The sequence below is a fragment of the Coturnix japonica genome, chromosome 2 (genome assembly GCF_001577835.2).
Source record: "Coturnix japonica isolate 7356 chromosome 2, Coturnix japonica 2.1, whole genome shotgun sequence".
NCBI classification, from domain to species: Eukaryota; Metazoa; Chordata; class Aves; order Galliformes; family Phasianidae; genus Coturnix; species Coturnix japonica.
Genome location: NC_029517.1, coordinates 133683281 through 133703072, shown reverse-complemented (window position 1 = coordinate 133703072; position 19792 = coordinate 133683281). Strand labels below are relative to the sequence as shown.

General features: G+C 43.8%; 1 protein-coding gene across 8 annotated transcripts; it reads left to right on the top strand.

The window, feature by feature from the left end:
- The first annotated feature begins 1692 nt into the window (after nt 1-1692).
- On the top strand, nt 1693-18086 carry TOP1MT (DNA topoisomerase I mitochondrial). 8 transcript variants are annotated; one of them, XM_015856444.2, is made up of 14 exons: nt 8076-8233; nt 9947-10062; nt 10373-10494; nt 11074-11196; nt 11623-11810; nt 12102-12246; nt 13132-13275; nt 13479-13664; nt 13749-13817; nt 14661-14775; nt 15203-15330; nt 16123-16217; nt 17037-17186; nt 17640-18086. In XM_015856444.2, exons 3-14 carry the CDS (start codon nt 10429-10431, stop codon nt 17740-17742), a joined length of 1512 nt encoding a protein of 503 aa, XP_015711930.1. In that variant the 5' UTR covers nt 8076-8233; nt 9947-10062; nt 10373-10428; the 3' UTR covers nt 17743-18086. The 8 variants fall into 8 exon arrangements, 6 of the variants coding, with proteins under 6 accessions (XP_015711930.1, XP_032298823.1, XP_015711935.1 ...); XM_015856445.2 differs by lacking the exon at nt 8076-8233 and adding an exon at nt 8556-8807; XM_015856446.2 differs by lacking the exon at nt 8076-8233 and adding an exon at nt 9117-9191.
- Nucleotides 18087-19792: the final 1706 nt, after the last annotated feature.

The following is a 19792-nucleotide window of genomic DNA, read 5'->3' as shown; positions in this document are numbered from 1 at the left end:
TGGGCACATCTGGATGGGGGAACAGCTGCATCATGCGGGGTGTTTGTCCTATACCAGCAAAATGTAACTTAAATTGAAATAATATATATATATAAATGGGTAAATTCTATTATTTTTACGGCAAAAAATTTAAAAAAATTTTTTTTTTTACTTTTTTATGACAAAATGACTTTAAAAATGATACATATGTTAATATTAATAATATTAATAATTTTCACTAATAAATTCAGCCCTGCTTTCGCCATTTTGCTTTCCATAATATACGAGCTGGATGAAAAGGCAGTAAAATATCATAGAAAATACCCAGAGGTTGGAAAATGATCATTCCCAGTTGCACTTGGGACCCTTAAAGTGCAGCATCCATCACAGTGTGTCACCCCAAAAGGTTCTTTACTGCTGGTTTTGTTTCTATAATGAAGTTAATGAGAGCACGCTTGTGTATAGTGAGTCCTATGCACGTCAACGCCACTCAGCTGTTTAATGAAGGGAAATATTAGCCTAGCTGTGTTAGATCATTGCATAACAGCCAAAATAAACTCAACCCTATCCGCCTTTCCTGTATGATTTTCCCTTGTCGAGTCTTTTTTTCATGCTATCGTGAGGAAAGCAGTGGGTTATAATGGGGGTTTTCTCCTTTGGTTTCCCAATCCAAAATGAGCCGCGAATGGAGCCATCCTGCTCTCATCTCAAAGAAAACATATAATAATACATAACATATATCCAGTTTTAACATGGATTTTGTTTGTAGAGGAGAGATTGGAGCACTTATGGATTGGGATAGCTTATTTTCCCATCTCATCTGCCCTACAAACCCCACCCTTTTGCATCACGGACAACACAGCCAGCACTGAGACCTTAAGAGAAATCCACACTGAGGTTAAATAAATCCACATAGGCACAAAAAAAGCCATGAATATATGCCAGTCCTTAGCTTATAGAAGGCTTCCAAGAGCAAACAAGCCACAGCATGCCATTGTCTCCTGCTCCCTGGCCTGGGGCAGGCTCCCACCCCGTGATGACTTTTACTCATCCAGCAAGAAAGGTGGCTTGGATGCTTCTTCTCTATGTGGCGCAATGGGATCAAAGAGGATTCTCCTGGAGCCAGCCCTGCCTTGGGGTGTTTCTGCTTCGGCACCTTCTCAAGGGAACACAGGGCCCCGCTATTTGCCCATATATGGGGTGATGCTGAAAGGTTTCCTTAAAAACCCAACTTTGCAGGCAATGGTCATATATCTTGATATGCGAAGTGCCCAATTCATAACATAGATTGGAGAAGACTCTTAAAAGCATCACGTCTAGACAACAATCTACCACTACCAAGACCACCTTACGACACGTCCCTTTTAACACCAAATCTATGGTGGAAGAGCTACTAACCCAAATCATAGAATATAGGACAGTGGCTTAAAATATCCTTAAATAAAACACAACCTTTGGGTCAAAACCACCATAGAATCACTTAGGTCGGAAAAGAATCAATATCATCTAGTCCAACAATCAATCCACAACTACAAAAACCATGTCCATAAGCACCACGACTAAGATGGAAGTGTTTTGAAACACCTGAAAACCCTTTCTATTAACCTCATGTGTTGCTGATGAGGATCCTTTTGAGGCTCAGCTGCAAAAAGGTGCTGGATGGGAATGAGTGCAGGTGAAATCAATAGTTTAACCTGCATTAATAGGGCTGGAGAGAGAGCAGCATGGGTGAATGCTTCAGGGTGGAAGTTATGGCCAGCAGTGTCTGTGAGGCTTCAAGTTCTGCACCCAGTGCTTGGGTTTAAATGCTTCTCTGAGTTCAACCATGGGGCTCTGATGGGTAAGAAGCAGGTGAGAAAGGCTGCATTTTAGACTTCTAATTATCTGATAGCAGGGGTGAAATCTGCTGGAAGAGAAAGGGTTGCATAATGTTAGTTATTTTTATTATTACTATTTTTCCAAAGCAATACAAAGTGCTGCTAAAAGCATTCTGGCTAAGGTTTATCTTTAAACTTATTTTGGGAAGCTGAAAACTTCATTTTCCATGGTGCATTTTGGGCTGGGAGCCTCCAATCAGGACCAAAAGAGTCTTAAAATAAACTGAATTCAAGGGGGTTGGTTTCTTTTGGGAAGTGGTTGGGTCGGTATTGAGGCTTTATCCAGCTTGAGTGGTTCTGAGCATGTTACTCTGTGCTGGTTGAAGATAGTCTAATCGTCATAGTCTTGTCCTCTTGTACCATAGTCCTACCAGTATAAGCTCTCACCACTCTACAGGGGTTGGTAACAGAGAAGAAGTCTTCAAAGAGTTTCCTATTTCTTAAAGAATTTTTAGGGTGTCTTATGGTACTTTACTGCTAGCCCTTAAATCCTTGGAAAATTCACTTCTTTCTGTTGATGGGAAGGGCCTTCGTGGTTGAGGATCAACTTGATGCTTAAATCAGAGCTTTCTTTCTTGCATTCTTTTAGACCTTTGATTTTCAAGGGGGGAACAGTAATTTTTAGGGGGATTTTGGCCCCTCCAGCAGTGGAAAAGAAGGGAGATGACTGTTGATAGTTGATGGTGTCCTAACTGTAAAGTCAAATACCAAACTGTGCGCTTGCATATTTGCTATATTTCGTTAAATTTTAGCTGTAATCATCTTTTAGACATATTCAGTGCTGTGGGTAATTTGTGTTGTACCTTCTGGGTGCAAATCCAGCCCAACACGCAATCCATATCTACTTCTATGAAGCTGTTCTATGGGGATTTATTCAGGGACAGAGTGGTGAAAATGAACTATCAACATTTTAGGAGCTGAGTTTAATGCTGAGTTTAATGCTGACTGTTGCTTCATTTGGGTCCTTCTGGAAGCTGAGCTATAGATTGAGCACTCAGTAGGGTTTCCCCAGAGAACATTGCTTGGTTGTTGTCCCTCATCTCCATCTTGTTGCAGTGTACATCCTTGGCAATGCTGCCTTAACTCTGCTTCCTATCCTGAAGAGCCAACTATCAATGAAGCCATGGGAGTTTCAAAGACCAAGAAGACAAAGGACAGCAGCAGTCGGTGGGCACTTTGTGGGGTTTGGGGCTTTGTTTTTGCAGCTAGTTCTAGTGGGCATCTCATCCCTATAATGATCTACTGATAAACCCTCCCAGTTGTCCTTTTTAGGAGTGCTTTTTCTGGCAAGGTTATGCAGTGTAGCTGTATGTTATGGCTTACTGTCAACAAGGTGTTTGCAGGAAGGTTGGCCTCTATGGGATAAATTTGCTATCATCCTCCAGAAAGGAAAAGAGCAAGTTGGAGAAGGGGCAGGAGAAGCTGAAGACGACTCGGGTGAAGGAACAACCAGAAGAAAGATCATGCATGGGGCAGGTACCTGACAGCCCTTCCTATACTTGAGCATTGGAGATTATTCTTGTGCGTGCCTTGGTGTTTCGTGAACTTCTCTCTCTTCCTTTCTCCTGGTGTGTAGACTGCTGTGCTGAAAGGGAAAAAGAAAGTCAAAGAGAAACCACTGCAGGAGAACACCATCAGTAGGTAACTCCTTTAGCTGGATGAGACGGTTGAAGGCATCTGTGGGGAGGGGGTGGGAGCTATGAGGCTTTACCTATTCCATGTTGGGATTATTATTATTAAAAGTGCTTTTTTTATTAACTGGAAAAACGTGTCTTCTCTCTTTCTGTCCAAGAAGCTCTCTAAGGCATGAGGCTGCACAAGAGAAAGATCTCAGCTGGCAGGATGGGATTCAAGAGAAGGAAGCAGCTGCATCCTTATTGGTATGTGGTGGTCTCTGTGCTGAGGGATTCAGAAACGCTCTTAGTTTACTTTCAAGGGAGGTGTGGGGATAGTGTCCTGTAGCTTGGTGTGAGCCAACAAAAAGGATCCTTTGAGCAACTTCAGTTAAATAAAAGAACTGAAACTTGTGTGATCTATTAGTACATGTGGGCAACACTGAGGTGCATTCAGTGTATTTGGAGCTGGATCAAGAGTGTGAGCTGGCCCTAATGGGAAGCACCAGTGACGACTCACTCAAGCATGAGACTGGGATAGGTCTCATCCCAACAGCATTCCTTTGAGTTATTTGGTCTTCATTAATAGTCTTCTCTATTCTATGATTCTATGACTTGTTGCTGTTCTTGGGATAATGCTAGGAATCATGTATCCAGGGTAATTTCCTGTATATCTTGTAGGGTTAGTAATCCATATTAATGTATTTCACTTGGGTAGGGGCAGGTGGAGCCCCATCTCCATGCAGACCTCAGATGTTGCATTACTTTATATTGGCATCCAGGATGGGTGATAAAACCATGAAAGTTTTCCCCATAGCAGAGCCCTTGGTGGGTTTTTTGTTGCTTCAGGGATGCTTGACATTTGTTTTTACCCTCCCATGTTGAGTCTTCATCTTTCTTGCAAATGGTGTTGAAAATGTTGACCTTTCCCAATTGGAGCTGTGCTGCAGCCTTGAAATCTAAAAGCATCGTGGTTGATGTCCTGTTATTACCACTGTTCTCAATAGCATTTGCATGCAGGATTTCTGTGGAAAAGCCTGGCTCCTGAATTGACCACCTAATTTCTGATGGTGGCTGGATGATTGTGAATCTGAGAGCAGGCATATTCCCAGAGAACAGAAGTGCATATTGCCATAACCAACCTATAATTAACTCAGCTTTTTTACCCCCCCTTTAATGAGTTTAACCCAGCTGCTTCTCATGAGCAGCTTTCAAGAAAAATCTGTGTGTGGTTTTGGCCTCCCTTGAAAGCTTTTGGAAAGAGAAACTCAGGGAGTCAGAATTTCTTAACAAGATCCCCCAGTGCTTGGCAAACACTGAGAGAAGCTGGCATGGGTTTCAGGGCAGTGCATTGTTAGATATAGCCTTGTATGCTGGTTGGCAGCTTATGGGGCTCTGAGTCCAACCTGAGCTCATTTGCTTCCAGATCCTGTCCTCGTTTTTTCCTGTGGTTTTCCTTTTTTTTTTCCTGCACTTCCTTCCCTGCTGCTCCCTCTTGTACTTCCCACCTATGGCTTTGCCCCTTGCTTTTCTTTCTCCTTTGCCATCTGCTACAATGGCTATTTAATCTTGCAAGGAATAAGCTGGCCTGAATGCACATAAGCTGTGATTAGAAGCATCTTTTTTGGAGTGCTCCCATCCTTCTGGCATCCTGGCCCAGTGTTGCCAATAACAGCAGTATATCTGATAAGCATGTGGATAAGGCAGGTGATGGTTCTTTTTAATGTCTGTGCTCTACAAAACACCTTTTTAGCACTGAAGTTAAGATATGGATTTCCAAACCTAATAAAACCTCAAAGTTGCCCCTTTGCTTGGTGAGATCAGGCTGATATATGCCCACTGTTTTGGGTTTAAGGTTTCTAGATGAGGTGGCTGAGGAAGAAGTTAATATTTGTGGGATGCAGGGACTGTGACCTGGGTGGCTGCTGTCACGGGAGCTGGGTGATTGCTTGGGGGGCAATGCTGCTCTTGGAAACCCATTTAAACTCTGTCTTTTTAAAACCCTCCCTGCATCAATGCTGTTAATCCCTTCCAGGAGGAAACTGATTCCATTCTCCATCAAGGGTCATCAATGGGACTGAAGGACTCCTCTAGGTAAGTCAGGCTGTTTTCTTCTTGTTTTCTCTTTTTCTGCACAGAGAAATGGAAACTTATCCTTTATCTCCTTTATCATTGAGACCACCCCACTATTCATGCCTTTATGGGTCTTGGATGTGTACTGGTGCCTCTGGTGGCCTCCAGAGATAGCCAGAAAACAATGCAAGTACAATTTGAGTGTGTATCCTGGCCTTTGGATGGATGTGGGAGGCTGCAGGCCTGATTTGACCTCTCAAAGCATAGAAGGATGCTCAAGTCAGCAAAACACAATTGCTTGGCTGCACATACCTACATAAATATGGGAGGTAGGCGGTGAGGAAACATTAAGGGGGATAAGCAGTCTCACAGTGCCTGAGAAAAGGGTGTTTCTATCCCTGTCCTTGTGTTAGATCTGGGTGGAGATAGGAACCTGTATTCATAATGCTGGCCTTCAACAGGCTAATCCTCTCCACCTTATAGAGGCAGGGGCTTTCATGTCCAGTGAGAAGCCTCTAATAAGACCTTTTGGGGAAGGATCTCCTCTGAAAAGGCTGCAGGACTTTACCTTCTGAGTCACAAATCAATCTCATTAGGAGCCGGTTGAAGTGTGTTTTGCTGAGCTATTTGCACTAATGAGTTTAGTGAAAATTGTGCAATACCCCAAAAATGCATCCGGACTGGGCCATCTCCCTAGTGTTATTTCCCTGGAGCTGCTTTGGGATTTGGGCTGTGGGAAAGCAAGCTTTTCTCAAGGGATTTGACTGCAAAGCCATACTTTAACTTGGCTGAAGGCTGTGCCTCTTCCACTTAGGGTTTTGAGTTTGATATGTCAGAGAGCCATGAGGTGCTAGTGGTGAAAAGTGGGAATGCTGACTCTTCATAGGGGTCTGAAAACAGGATGGGAAGACCCCATACAGTGGCTTCCAATGTTGCTGTTGGTGGAGATCATGGATCTGGATGCTCCTTGTCATCCTGCAGCCTATTGTAATTAAGGAGTTATGTACGTCCTCATCACACTGACGCTCTGTTCCCCTTGTTGGGATGGATGTTAGGGTATCTTTCTGCAAATCCTCACAGTCTTGGAAGGACCTGTCTTGCCTAAAGGCTACCACTTCCTCCAGTGTTTCTATGATGTTCAAATGCCATCTCCATGTCCTACTTTAGTCATCAAACCCTGTAAACTGTCCCATTCACTAGGTGCTTTGTTCTTGGAGGTGTCCGTGCCCTTGCAAGCCTATTTCATGCCCACCACTCTGGTGAAGATCCTAACCTCCTGTTGACCATCTTTCTTAGGGTCACAGCTCTATGCCATTTCTTTGGGTTCTGTCACTGTCACCAGAGAGCAGATCTCAGCACTGTACCTCTGGGAAATTGTAAGATGCTATAAGGCCTCCCTCAGCCTCCTCTGCTCTGGGCTGAACAAACACAGTGATTTTTGGCTGCTCCACTTATGCTTTGCCCTTCAGATCCATCCCCATCTTCATGGTCTTCTATTGGGACGCTCGTTAATAGCTTTACTTCCTTCCCATTGTGCCTAAAATATTGGTTCTGGGTAATGTGCTCTTGCTTGAGCAGGGTCTGATTTAGATGGCCAAAGAGGTCCATTCCAACCTCAGCCATTCTGCTATGAGAAGAGGCTGTGTGTCTCTTACAGGTCAAAGAGTAAATCCCGGAGAGAGGGACCTGCAGTGGGACAGCAGCTCTCAGAGACAGAGGACAAAGTTAGGGTAGGAAAGCTGTGGGATGACCATAGTTCCCCAAACTCAATCTTGCATGGTATTTTCCTCCTTTGTGCATGTTCTCTTTGTTTCCTTTCCCAGTATCAACATTTTTTTCCCCCTGTTTTTTGCTTCCTGCAGCTCCTCAAGTCCAGTAGAGGTGATGATGGTGTGGCTGGAGAGCCTGGGGCTTCAGGGTTGTCTGTGAGGGTCACTGCTTTGAGGGAGGGTGTGAAGAAGGAGACAGATCCCCGTGTCCCAAAGCAGAAAGGGGATGCCAGAAATCTGAAAAGAAAAAAAGAAACAGAGAAGAAGCAAGAGCCGAAGAAGCAGAGGGAGAATTCCTTGAGAAAAGGAGAGAGCAAACGGGATATATTAGAGGAAAGCCTTGGGAGTGTGATGGAGGGCATCAGGGAGGAAAATGGTGCTGGTGAGCGCAAGAATTGTGAAGTCAGACAGGGTAAAGCTAAAGAAGGGAGCAGCAGCACACGGGAAAGGGCTGATGAGAAGGAAAAGCAGAAGAAGGGGAGAGGGGAGAAGCGCAAGAAGGTAAAAATGGAGGGGGAGGAGAAGGAGGGGAGGAAGAAACTAAAGAAGGAGAAAAAGGTGGAAGAGAAGCAAAAGCTGGTAAGGCTGGGTGAGGAATTAGAAGTGGGAGATGGAGCAAAGGAAGATGAAGGTGGAAAAGGGGTGAAGGAGGAGGAGATGGATGAGCAAGGAGAAGATAAAGCATGTGGGCAGATTCAGAGCATGGAGACTGAGGAAAAGGAAGTGGGGAAAGGAGATGTATTGGGGAAAAAGCAGAAAACCAAGGAGAAAAAGATAAAGAGAAGAGCAAAGAGGAAGAGACCCCAAAGAAAACCCAGAAAAGAAAATCCAAGGATGATGGAGAGGAGAATAACAATAAGAAGGTTAAAAAGGAGGAAAAAGAGAAAGAAAAGAAAGAAGAAACACAAAACAAGTGGAAATGGTAAGCATCCTGCATGTGAGCCAACCAAAGGGAAACCTTTGGACAGGTTTAACTTGGATATAATGAGGCTTTTAGTTTTATTTCCTAGGATAAAAATGAAACTTATATATATTTGTTTTATTATTATATTATATATAATTATATATAATTATATATATATATGTATGTATGTGTGTATATATATGTATGTATGTATATATATGACTTTGATTGGAAAGGATGCCTTAAGATCACTTAGTTCCAACAACCCCAGACCTTAGGAAATGATTTTGCAGTTCACAGTGTGTTTTAAAAACACAACTACATTTCCCACAAGGCTCCACTGCTCCAACACGTGGGGGAAGTGCTATAACCCGACCAACAGCGTGTTTTTTATTCTCATGGCAATGCTTTGGGCAATGCCAATGCACCCCAGTGTATAACGGGGTGCTGGGACATGATGTTGGGGGTGACCACTTCTATGAGCTGTGGGTGGTATGTATCGGTGTTTGGCCATATCCCTGTTTGGCCGAGGGGTCTCTCGATCCCGATTCATCCCCACTGCCCTTTGTGCAGGGTCAGGAGGCTGCAGCAGGTGAGTGCATGGGGTTGCTTTGCTTGGCCGGAGGGTTACATGGGTTTGGGGAGGGGGAGGAGGTGGAGGCATTATAGCGCTTTGCAAATCACTGCTTGTCTCTCAGAGGTGCTTTCAGCCACGTTTTCTGCAGCCTGATGATTTAATGTGTGCATATATTTATATTTTCCTAAATGCCTTCCTTTAAAAAGTATTTTTTTTTCCCCTTATATTTTAATTTTCCTGGCGAAATGTGCTTTTTGATGCAATCTATCCAGCTTTTAACGCAATCTCCTCTTGCTGGGAGGAGTCAGCTATGAAACAGTTCCGGGGTAATGCTGAGCAATATGACTCCGTACTTAATCTTAGTTTCATGCTTTTCTTTTTGCTTGCTTGTTTCCAGTGGTAAAATCTTGCCGTTCTTTTTCCTGCTGTTTCTAATTTCTATTGGTGGTTCTGTGTGTACAGAGCCAGGGGGGTGCAGATCTGCTTATCTCCATGCATTGCTTGCCAGTTCTTCCTCTTTACTCAAATCCCAGTTATCTTTTTTAATATTCTGCATATATATATATATATGTATATATATATATATATAATTTTTTTTTTCAGGGTGGATGTTTTTAAGCCTAATTTCCATCCTTGTTTTACAGCTGCAACTCGCAGTTTGTTTTAAGATCCTGTTTGTCATGCAGGGGGAGTGGGTGGGGGAGTGGTATGTTAAGATCCTATTTGCATTAAGGTCATACCAGAAGTAGAATGGGGTGGTGGGATGACCACGATCCCTTTTGTTTTTGGGCCTTTTAATGAACAGGACTGGGGAGGGCATGCATTTTAACACTTGTATTTTTGATGCAAAATGAGGATCTTTTAGGGCTCTTGGTGGCTGTCCTCAGGGGTTTGGTTGATGGTTCTGACCTTTTGTTCTCCCTCCTTCAGTTCCTTTGCATCCCACTGAATGTGTCTCATTGGGTCATTAATTTCTGCCTCCTCCAGGATGTTTTCCCCTTGGTTTGATCATTGTTTTTCCATATTTGGAAGAATGGGGAAACTGAGGCAGCGTCTGGAGGGATGGAATTTCACTTAAATGTTGTGGCAGTGCTCAGGAGAAAGTTCCAGACACTTGAGGTAGGGATGGTCTTATCTATGTGCTTCTATCCCAGGTGGGAAGAGGAGAAGACAAATGATGGGGTGAAGTGGAAACAGCTGGAGCACAAAGGACCCTACTTTGTCCCTCTCTATGAGCCTCTGCCTGATGATGTGCAATTTTATTATGATGGTAGGTTCACCTTGGGACGGAGCACATGGTGTTGCCTTCTGCATGTCCAAGGAGCTGGTATCTCCTCTTATATAGGGGAGACATGTTGCAGAGCACTTATTAAAAAGGCCACAGTACCTCTTTGGAGCAAACCTCATCTGAGATTTGCTCCTCTGCTTACAGCCTTTATTTTTTGGCTGTGGGATGCTCAGGACTGGACCCTGAGTATCTCAAAGTGATGCAGTGTATCTCAATGCTAATACCTTAAGATCATATCCTAGGACTGCTGGATTGAGATGCCCCCATAACCAATGCTTCTCTCCCTTTCTAGGTAAACCCCTAAAACTGAGCCTTGCCACAGAAGAAATTGCCACTTTCTATGCAAAAATGCTTGATCACGAGTACACGACTAAAGAGATCTTCCAGAACAACTTTTTTAATGACTGGAGGAAGGTACTTTGCATATTGTGACTTCCTTGCTGTCAATCCTCTGCACTGAATCCCAGTGTTAAGATTCAGGCTGTGGGTTTTCTTTGGGGTGTTCACCCCTCTCAAAGATTAACCTCTTGGTCCTGCAGCACCGTGGCTAATTCCTTATGCATAAATGAGATGCTTACTAGTGCATATCCCACGCTCCAGTGCCACTTCTGTAGACTGTGCCATCTGTGTGTGGTTACTCTTGGAGCTACTTCTTACTGTAGAAGAGCTTTGAATCTGCTTCACCCCAGAGCTGGTTGCATTTTGTTTCTCTGTGGGTCTGGAGCAGCCTGGCCATTTGCTGGTACAGCTTAATCTACCCTTGTGTGGATGTGGCTAAAGTATCAAGGTTGGCTGCATCTCTCTGTCTTTATGCACTGATGTGGGGATCTTTATTTCCTGTTCTCCAGAGGTGAAACATAGTCAAAAAGCACTACAAAGTTGGTTTTGCCACCTAGATTTATTATTGTATGGCTGGAAAAGATCACTAAGACCATCCAGTTTAATTGCTAACCCATCACTACCATTCCTCAGCCCTCTTCATTTCTTCCACAGGAGATGACACCTCAGGAACAAGAGATAATCAAGCAGTTGGACAAATGTGACTTTAGGGAGATTCATAAGTACTTTGTGGACAAAAATGAGGCACGGAAAGCACTTTCCAAAGAGGAGAAGCAGGTGAGAACTGTTTCCTATGGTACTTAGAACTGACTGATTATGCTTTAGGAGCAGCTTGGGTTGCCTCCCATCCTGGTGGGTTATGCCCTTACCTGGGCCTCTTTAGTATTTGAACCACATGTGTCACATGCTTTGAAAGGTACCAGTCATCCTCAGTCCATGGTTCCAGGTTCTGCTCTGTCCAGAAGGTGGTAGACCTTTGCTTCATTAGCGTGATATTCTGGGACTGCATTGCCATGTGGGCTTGCGTGGTGCATGAGGATAATGTGTATGAAGAAAACTTGGACCTTTGATTTTTCTCTGACCTTTTGAGCTGTCTTTACTGCCTTGTTTCCACTAGGAAAAAAAACAACAAAAAAACAGTGAGCAAGCATAAGTCATAGGTTTTCAGCTGTTTCTTATGGGGTGGCATGATGCTTGTTTCAGAAACTGAAGGAGGAGGCAGATAAGATCCAGGAGGAGTATGGATACTGCATCCTTGATGGACACAGGGAGAAGATAGGCAACTTTAAGATTGAACCTCCAGGTCTCTTCCGAGGCCGAGGGAACCATCCCAAAATGGGCATGTTGAAGAGGCGCATCATGCCAGAAGATGTGATCATCAACTGTAGCAAGTGAGTTGCAGAGATGAGCTCTTTCCAAGCAGAAATATTTAAGTTAGTTCTCCTTTTATCCCTTGCATCCAAAGGGTAAAGACTGATAGCATTGCTGAATAATTTTGAGCAGGCTGTTTTCTGCTAGCAGTGGTGCAACTTATTGAGCATCCTTAGCTTGCTGTGAAGGAATGACTGGGGTGCCAACCAGTTTCTTCTCCTTTGTGGTCTCTCAAATCATAGAACCATGCTGCAAAACAACTCTAAGATAATCTGGTCCCACCAATGGTTGTGTCCTTGTTCTATCCACAGGGACTCTAAGATCCCTGAGCCACCCGTGGGGCATAAATGGAAGGAAGTGCGCTTTGACAACACAGTCACCTGGCTGGCCTCATGGACTGAAAACATCCAGAACACCTTAAAGTACATCATGTTGAACCCCAGTTCCAAGCTGAAGGTCAGTGAGATGCTGCTCTTTGTGAAGAGCTCTATGGCCATTCCTCTTTCCAGAAAGAAAGGGTGTAGAGGAAAATATGTTGCATGTCAATAAAAGTGTACTTAATAAGAAAAAGGAAGAAAACCAGATTAGTTGGGATGCTCTTGGTTGATATATGGAGGAGGGGGGTTGGGAGAGGGAGAGCAGAAGTGTTTATGTTGAACATTGAGTCTGTTTTTAGGGACAGATTGCTACTTGTAGAGCTGTCCCTGTGCCGTGCTGCTCACGTGCATCCTGGTAAGGCTGCTGAGAGCTGGGCTTGCACTGAGAAGATCCACAGGGAGTTAGAGTCCATGGGGTTTAGTTCATTTGTGTTAGCAAACGGAGGACAGGAGGAGGTGGGATGGCCATCTGTAGTACTGTGGGAGGGAGGAGGGAAATGAACAGGGGAGAGAAAGGTTATTTTAAAGCTATTTCCATTCTTCAAAGCAAATAAGGAAAGCGTATTTAAGTTGGGCGCAGCCAAGTACATGCACTGTGTATCAGTCCACACGAATGGTGTGTGAAAATCAGTGGCTTTAGCTGTGCAGTGTTATAAACAGTTGACTCCTTGCTTGTCTTACGCTGGCCACAAGCTGGCAGAAGATGCATCCAATTAACAGCTCACGTTTTGTGATGATCCTGGGCCCAGTGCAGCCAGCAGAGGGCACTGAAGCCCCAGTTGAGTTGTTTCTGCTTGATATTGTTTCTTTCCTGTATTTCATGGATTGTTTTTCTTTTTTTCCTCAAGACACTGCATTTTGATTATTTAGAACCTGGAAAAGTTGTGTTCCCAAAGCAGTCTGGCTGGAGGGGATGGAAGTAAGATGGGGCACTGAGTGACAATGCATTGGCCTCTCTTTCTAGGGGGAGAAGGACTGGCAGAAGTTTGAGGTAGCTCGGAGACTCAAGGATGTTGTCCACAAAATCCGTGCTCAGTATCAGGCTGACTGGAAATCCAAAGAGATGAAAGTACGGCAGAGAGCAGTGGCCCTCTACTTCATTGATAAGGTATCTGTGGCCTCACCTTGCCCCTTTGCTTCTCTGCTACTTTTGAGGCTGACATTAGCTTATTTGATCCACTTCAGACCATGACTTTTTGTTGTCTGACGGATATTACTGGCTCCACATCTTTCTGGTGTCCATGTCTACTTTACCTTTAGAAGAATTCTGGTGGGCTGGAGAGGTTGATTTGATTTTGTGTGTCCTTCCAGCTGGCCTTGAGAGCTGGTAATGAGAAAGAAGAAGGGGAGACAGCTGACACCGTTGGCTGCTGCTCTCTCAGAGTAGAACATATCAAGCTGCATCCTGAGCTGGATGGCCAGGAATACGTGGTTGAGTTTGACTTCCTTGGGAAAGACTCTATCCGCTATTACAATAAAGTATCAGTGGAAAAGCCAGTAAGTGTGGTGGAGATGGATGCTGTGGCCAGTGTGGCAATGTGGCACAAGACTGCCCAGGGCCATCCTTTCTTCCTCCTCTAGGTGTTCAAGAACCTGCAGCATTTCATGAAGAACAAAGACCCAGGTGATGACCTCTTTGATCATCTCTCCGTAAGTTTTTGTGTCTCTACTTTTGAACCTCTTGTTCAACCATAAAAATTTCAGCATCTCAAATCATGATTCTATTTTGTTTCCCGTTCTTTCTCCACTGGGTGATATCTCTTATTTCCCAAATGCAGGCATGACTGTCTGCATGCACCCATAAGTAATGCATGTCCCTGTTAAGTAGGTGGTTTTCTGCTCCTTTCTTCCTCTAACTGACCTGTCTAGGCTTTTTTGAGTCTGGGAGGAGCTGCCCATACACATGCTGCCTAGGGTATTGCTGGAGGTGGCAAACCTCACCCAATTGGTACTTCCCCACCTAACTGGGGCTCAGTGTGAGAGCCTTCTCCCAAGTTATCCCCTTTGTAAAACCTCTTACCTCCACTTCAGCATGTGGTATGAACTGCTGCCACCCATGCTTCCCTTCTGCCCATGTGCCTTACAAAGCCCCTTGCCCAAATTTATAGAGGTAAGAAGTTGCTCCTCTTTACCTGAGTCAACTTTCCCTGTGACAGGCCTTTAGTATCATCTTGTCTGGTTGTAGCCATGTGTGCTCTGTAGAACAAAGATATCAGATGCAATTTATGTGAGATACTTGATGTGAGATGTGGCTTTTTGGATATATGTAAGCAGAAGTTACTGAATTTCAGAAGTTCTGTGAATTTTTAGTGATGTTTCTCCTAGTCTTCATTAGAGCGTGAGCCAACAGGTAAATATGCAAGATATAGCCGATCTGTTTAATTGGTTTGCTTAAGCAGAAGATGATGGCCTGAAAAAATGCTTTATTGTTTTGACATCTGCTTGTTCTTTCCTTTTTTTCCCTCTCCATGTTGTCCTGTGCTCGCCCTCCAGACTACCGCCTTGAACAAACACCTTCAGAAGCTGATGGATGGTTTGACTGCCAAGGTGTTCAGGACCTACAATGCTTCTATCACCTTGCAGGAGCAGCTCAAGGCCCTCACTAACCGTTAGTTCTTAATCACATTTGTGTTGTAGGGGCAATGGGCTCAGATGTCCATGCATTACCTTGGTGACCCCATTGTCCCCTCTTCCTTGGCTGGTCGTGTGTCATGTTGTAGAGTGGTATATAACTTGTAGGTATATGCAGCAGGTTGGGAGCCATGCAAAGTGGCAAAATCAAATTGCCTGCTCAGTGGTAGTCTGACAGCCAAGATGGGAGTAGATTTTCCCTTTCTTTGTATTATTGGTTGCTTGTGTTATTTCTGTCCTGCCCTCAAGTGATGAGATGTGATCACTTGATTGTAGAAACTGGTAAAGGACCACCATTGTTGCTCTCTTATGGCAAAGGCCAACAACTTGATGTTCTGGTTTGTTCTTTGCCTTTCCCAATGCCCAGAAAAGAAACAAACTGTGATGCTGCAATTCATTTCCAGCTGATGACAGTGTTGCTGGAAAACTTCTCTCCTACAACCGAGCAAACCGAGCTGTGGCCATCCTGTGCAACCATCAGAGATCCACGCCAAAAACCTTTGAGAAGTCAATGCAAAATCTGCAAACCAAGGTGAGGCCGACCAAACTCAGAGTCCTCAGATTTGCTCCCAACCTCACTGATACAGTCTTGAATGGGGAAAAAGAAGGGTGAGAAATGTGATGCTTGAAGAGACTACATTGAGCAAGCATAGCAAGGGCTTTTGTGGCATTGAGCGAAGTGGTTTAGTGGGCATTGATGGTGATGGGTTGATAGTTGGACTGGGTGATCTTTTATGATCTTAATGATTCTATGAAGGAATGAACACAAAATAGCGGCTTTTCTTAATTAGTACAGAGATACCAACTACCTAGGGGGATAAGGATCAGATAAGCACACGTGGCTTGAATATGTTTGGGTTTTGGTTTATTTATTTAATTTTTTTTGTCTTCAGGCCTAGCTGGGTACATGGCTTAGGACCATGGAATTAAGTTGTACAATTTGGTGGTTTGCATGAGAACCAGCTGAAATTTTAATGGGTCTGCTATGGAAATGCTACAAACTAAGGTTTTGTAGTTGTCCTCAGCTCTTTTGTTCACAGTCTATCAGTGAGCTTGGGCTTTTGTGACTGTGGCTTGATGCTGTCATGAGCCAGACAGCTTTGGTTAGTTGCATAAGGCAAATAAGATCTTCAGGTGTTTCTGCCATTAGTAATGTGAGGTTTTGAAGATGTTAAGAAATGTTTGAGCCCTAGTGATGTGTCTCAGGGCTGTTTCTGGGGGCTGCAGTGGGACTGATGAGAAATTAAGGAGCAATTTGTTGTGGTAACGGTAGCTGAAATCTCTGTGGAAGGACGTGAGCATGCAATCACTCTATTTACTTCAGATTGATGCCAAGAAGGAACAGCTAGAAAAGGCCCAGCAAGAGCTGGAAGAAGCTGAAGATGAGTTTAAAGACAAAAAAAATGCCAAAGCAGAGGCGTGAGTGATTCTTTTCAATTCTTGTTAGTGGAGGGATATGTGCCCAGGATTTGTGGGTGGGAATGTCATGGTCCAATATCCTACATGCAGCTAATGGGAACTGAAATAGTTTCTGGGTACCTCCTTTCCCATGAGAGCCTGGCAGATGGATGAAGGTCTTTGTGGTTGGGTCTCTGCAGGCGTAGGACTGACAAATAACTCCTTGCAGGGATTCATTTCTTTTATAGTGGGGCATATCTCTGAAAACTTAGACTTCAATGCAAACTGCTGGGCTATCCTACAAATGCCATAGTACATAGGGTGCCTAACTTGGGGTTGAAGCTGAGTGTACACAGACTGGTCCTGATATGTGTTTTCTTGTGGACTGTGGCATATCTAATCTCTGCTGTAGTCATAATGTGGGTCTTGTCTGAATTTACTCCTCCTCCTGGAGCCATCTGAGATAGCAGCCAGACTCTATGTGCAAACACTACTTGCCCAACATTTGTACAAAGGTGTTTAAACAAGAAATCAATCTTGTTTCTCTAGTAATTATTCTGTGAGTGGGCATGGTGGTGATGGTTGGACTCGATGACCTTGAAGGTCTTTTCCAGCCTTAATGGATTCTATTTTTCTCTGATAGGCTGGTACAAAATCTTCCACTTTGCCATTCTAGAGCTATTTCTAGATTCAGTGGGTGTAGAGATCACTGAGATGAAGCTTGTTGTCTTCTTATCACTTTCCTAAGCAGCATCAAAACAGGAGAACTGCTCTGTATTTCACTTCTGCTGCTTTCCCCCTTTAATTTGCTCTCTATGTTGCTCTTCCCCCTACCTTCAGCAATGTGCAAAAGAAAAAGAAGCTGTTGGAACGTCTGAAGGAGCAGCTGGCCAAACTAAGTGTCCAGGCCACAGACAAGGAGGAGAACAAACAGATAGCTCTGGGCACATCCAAGCTGAATTACCTGGACCCCAGGATTAGCATAGCCTGGTAAGCTTTGAGCATGCTCTGGGGCAGATGTTTTTTTCTAGAGATGTGCAGATTGTCCTGCTTTTGGTGAGCAAGTATGTGCTTGAGCCTCTGGGGGAAAAACTGTATTGGGGCAGAGAAACCTGTCCAAGCTCTGGAGTTGATCGCAGAATCATTAAGGTTGGGAAAAACCATGAAGATCATCTCGTCCAACCATCAATAGAGGCAAGCCAACAACAAAGTCCAAAACTGCGACTTCCCTTGCTTGCTAGGTACTGATTGCAAGGCAAGATGACACTTCTTGCTGTAAAACCAGAACTAGCACATCTATCAACAGAGGCAAGGTGCAAAAGCGATTTCCTTTGGGGGCTTAAGGAGATTACACAAGTGAACATGAAGGACTATGGTAGGAGTTAATTGGGGTGGATTGTGCATCCATTGGGATGTCTCTCCATTGCATTGTGGTCTCCACAGGTGTAAGAAGTTTGGTGTGCCCATTGAGAAGATCTTCAACAAGACACAGAGGGAGAAGTTTGCCTGGGCAATCGACATGACTGATGAGGACTTTGAGTTCTGAGGAAGCACCTTTCCTGTTAGCCTCATGCACATCTGGTGCTGTTTAATAATTTTTTAATGTGCTGAGATTATTCCAGAGGTGGGGTGATTGTCTAACACAAGTTTGTAGGTGTTTCACACTGTTTTTTTCTATTTAAAAAAAAAATAAATAGAAACCAAGTGTTAAAAGCAAATGCTATGGACTTGTGGCACTCATTTTGAGTGCAACTTAAATTTGAACTTTTAATTCCTCTCTAGAGCTGTCAGTTGCTTTGGATGTCTTCTTCCTTCCTCCTTGTCGAGAATCTTGGAAGAAGATTGAGAGCCTTAACTGTGCCAATAAATAAGATTACACAGTTAATCCCATCTCCTTGTGGAGAAGTGCTGTGCTTCTTAGATACTCTGAATTATCCTGACACAGAAACATGAGGCAATGATGTGTTGAAATAGGTGTAATATAGTGTGAGACCTGGGCTTGTGTCAGGGAGATGCACTGGAGTAAAGGGAAGAATCTCAGGGTATTTTGTGCCACTTCATTCTTGGGATTTGGTGAAACTGCAGTTGCACAAATATAATCAAAAAAGAAACATTTGGGAAGGAAGCCAATATCACTGAAGCTGCATCCTTAAGGAGGAATGGGAAAGTGCTGGGTCATAAAGTGAGTTTAATGGTAGAAAGCTGAAAATAATAAGTGTTACATACTCTGTTCCACCCCTGTGTGATCAAGCCTTGGTCTCTGAGAGGAGATCTCATGTTGGTCCAGAAATAAGCTCTCCAGCCACTGACTTCACATTGGGAAAGGACAGTGCTGGCTGTGAGGCTATGGTGGGATGCAGGTGTACTGGGGAGTGATTAGCAATCAGCAGTCTGCATCCTTCCAATGGACATGGAGGAGGCAGAGACCAATTGTATACGGTGCTGGTGCTTATTCAGTTGGCTGCTTTTCAGAGAAAGGGAAAAAGGTGATATTTGCATGTACAGTTAGCCTAGTTGTCAATGAACCTCAAGTGTAAGCAAGCTATTGCATCAATAGCAAAACCTTGTAACACAGTGCTGGTGTTGAGGCTGCTGTGGTTGGTGCATATAGTGGGTGTGTTTACAGCCACTTGTTCTTGTGTTTGAACTGCTATTTCAGTTGGGAGCTATTACAAATGGAAGTGATTTTTCTGAATGTGTGATTGGAAGCCAGGGTTTTTTTTTGCAGCTCAGACTGGATGTGATTCTGCCGAGAGCTGATGCTTCAGCTTTGTGCTTAGGCTCTGTAATGGGTGTGTATGTACTCAGTTGCCTGCAGAAACTGATATGAAATACTTTGCCTTCAAGCAAAGAACCTCAATACAGATCTCAAACCATTTTGTTCCAATAGGCCTCTAGGTCTCAGGATATGTATGATGAGAAATGCATGAGCAAACCCAATGCAGTACTGGTGTGGGATTATGTGTGTAATAGTGCTCCATGACTTAGCTGAGATGTGTCAGTACTGTCTCTCCAAGCCATGGGAGCTTATATAGAGCTTAAGTGAGGCAACTGAATTCTAAACCAGAGATCTGAATGGTGGTAAAAATGAGAGGAGCTTTAATTTCCTGGCAAAACTAGACTAGCTATCAGTGAAGCTGTTAAGCATGCACCCCATGTTGAATTTGTAAGCACAGAGACCCAGTTTGGATCCAATGCACTGAGATATTTACCTACTACAAATATTTCCTTGCTTTAAATAGTGGTGTATTATTATTGTTATTATCAGAGATTTATTGAAAGCTTGTTCCACCCCCAACTAAGGGGGTAACTCCAGAGGAACCCCTTTTAAGGGGGGGTAGGGGGAATACTCTTTCTATTGCAGAATAAAGGAACAAAATGCAAATGGATAAGCACAGTGAATGTTTCACACAAGGAGCTGTTTTAATAAGAGCAGCTGCATATGGGCTATATATAGTACTGAAGGGCTTCTTGACCATGCTCAGATGCTCTGGAAATCAGGACTGAAGAGCTGCCAGTGTCAGCCAAACAGTTACTGGTTGTTATGTAGGTGCTTAGATAAAGTATCTGCATTTTTTTCCCTAGGAGGGTGTTAA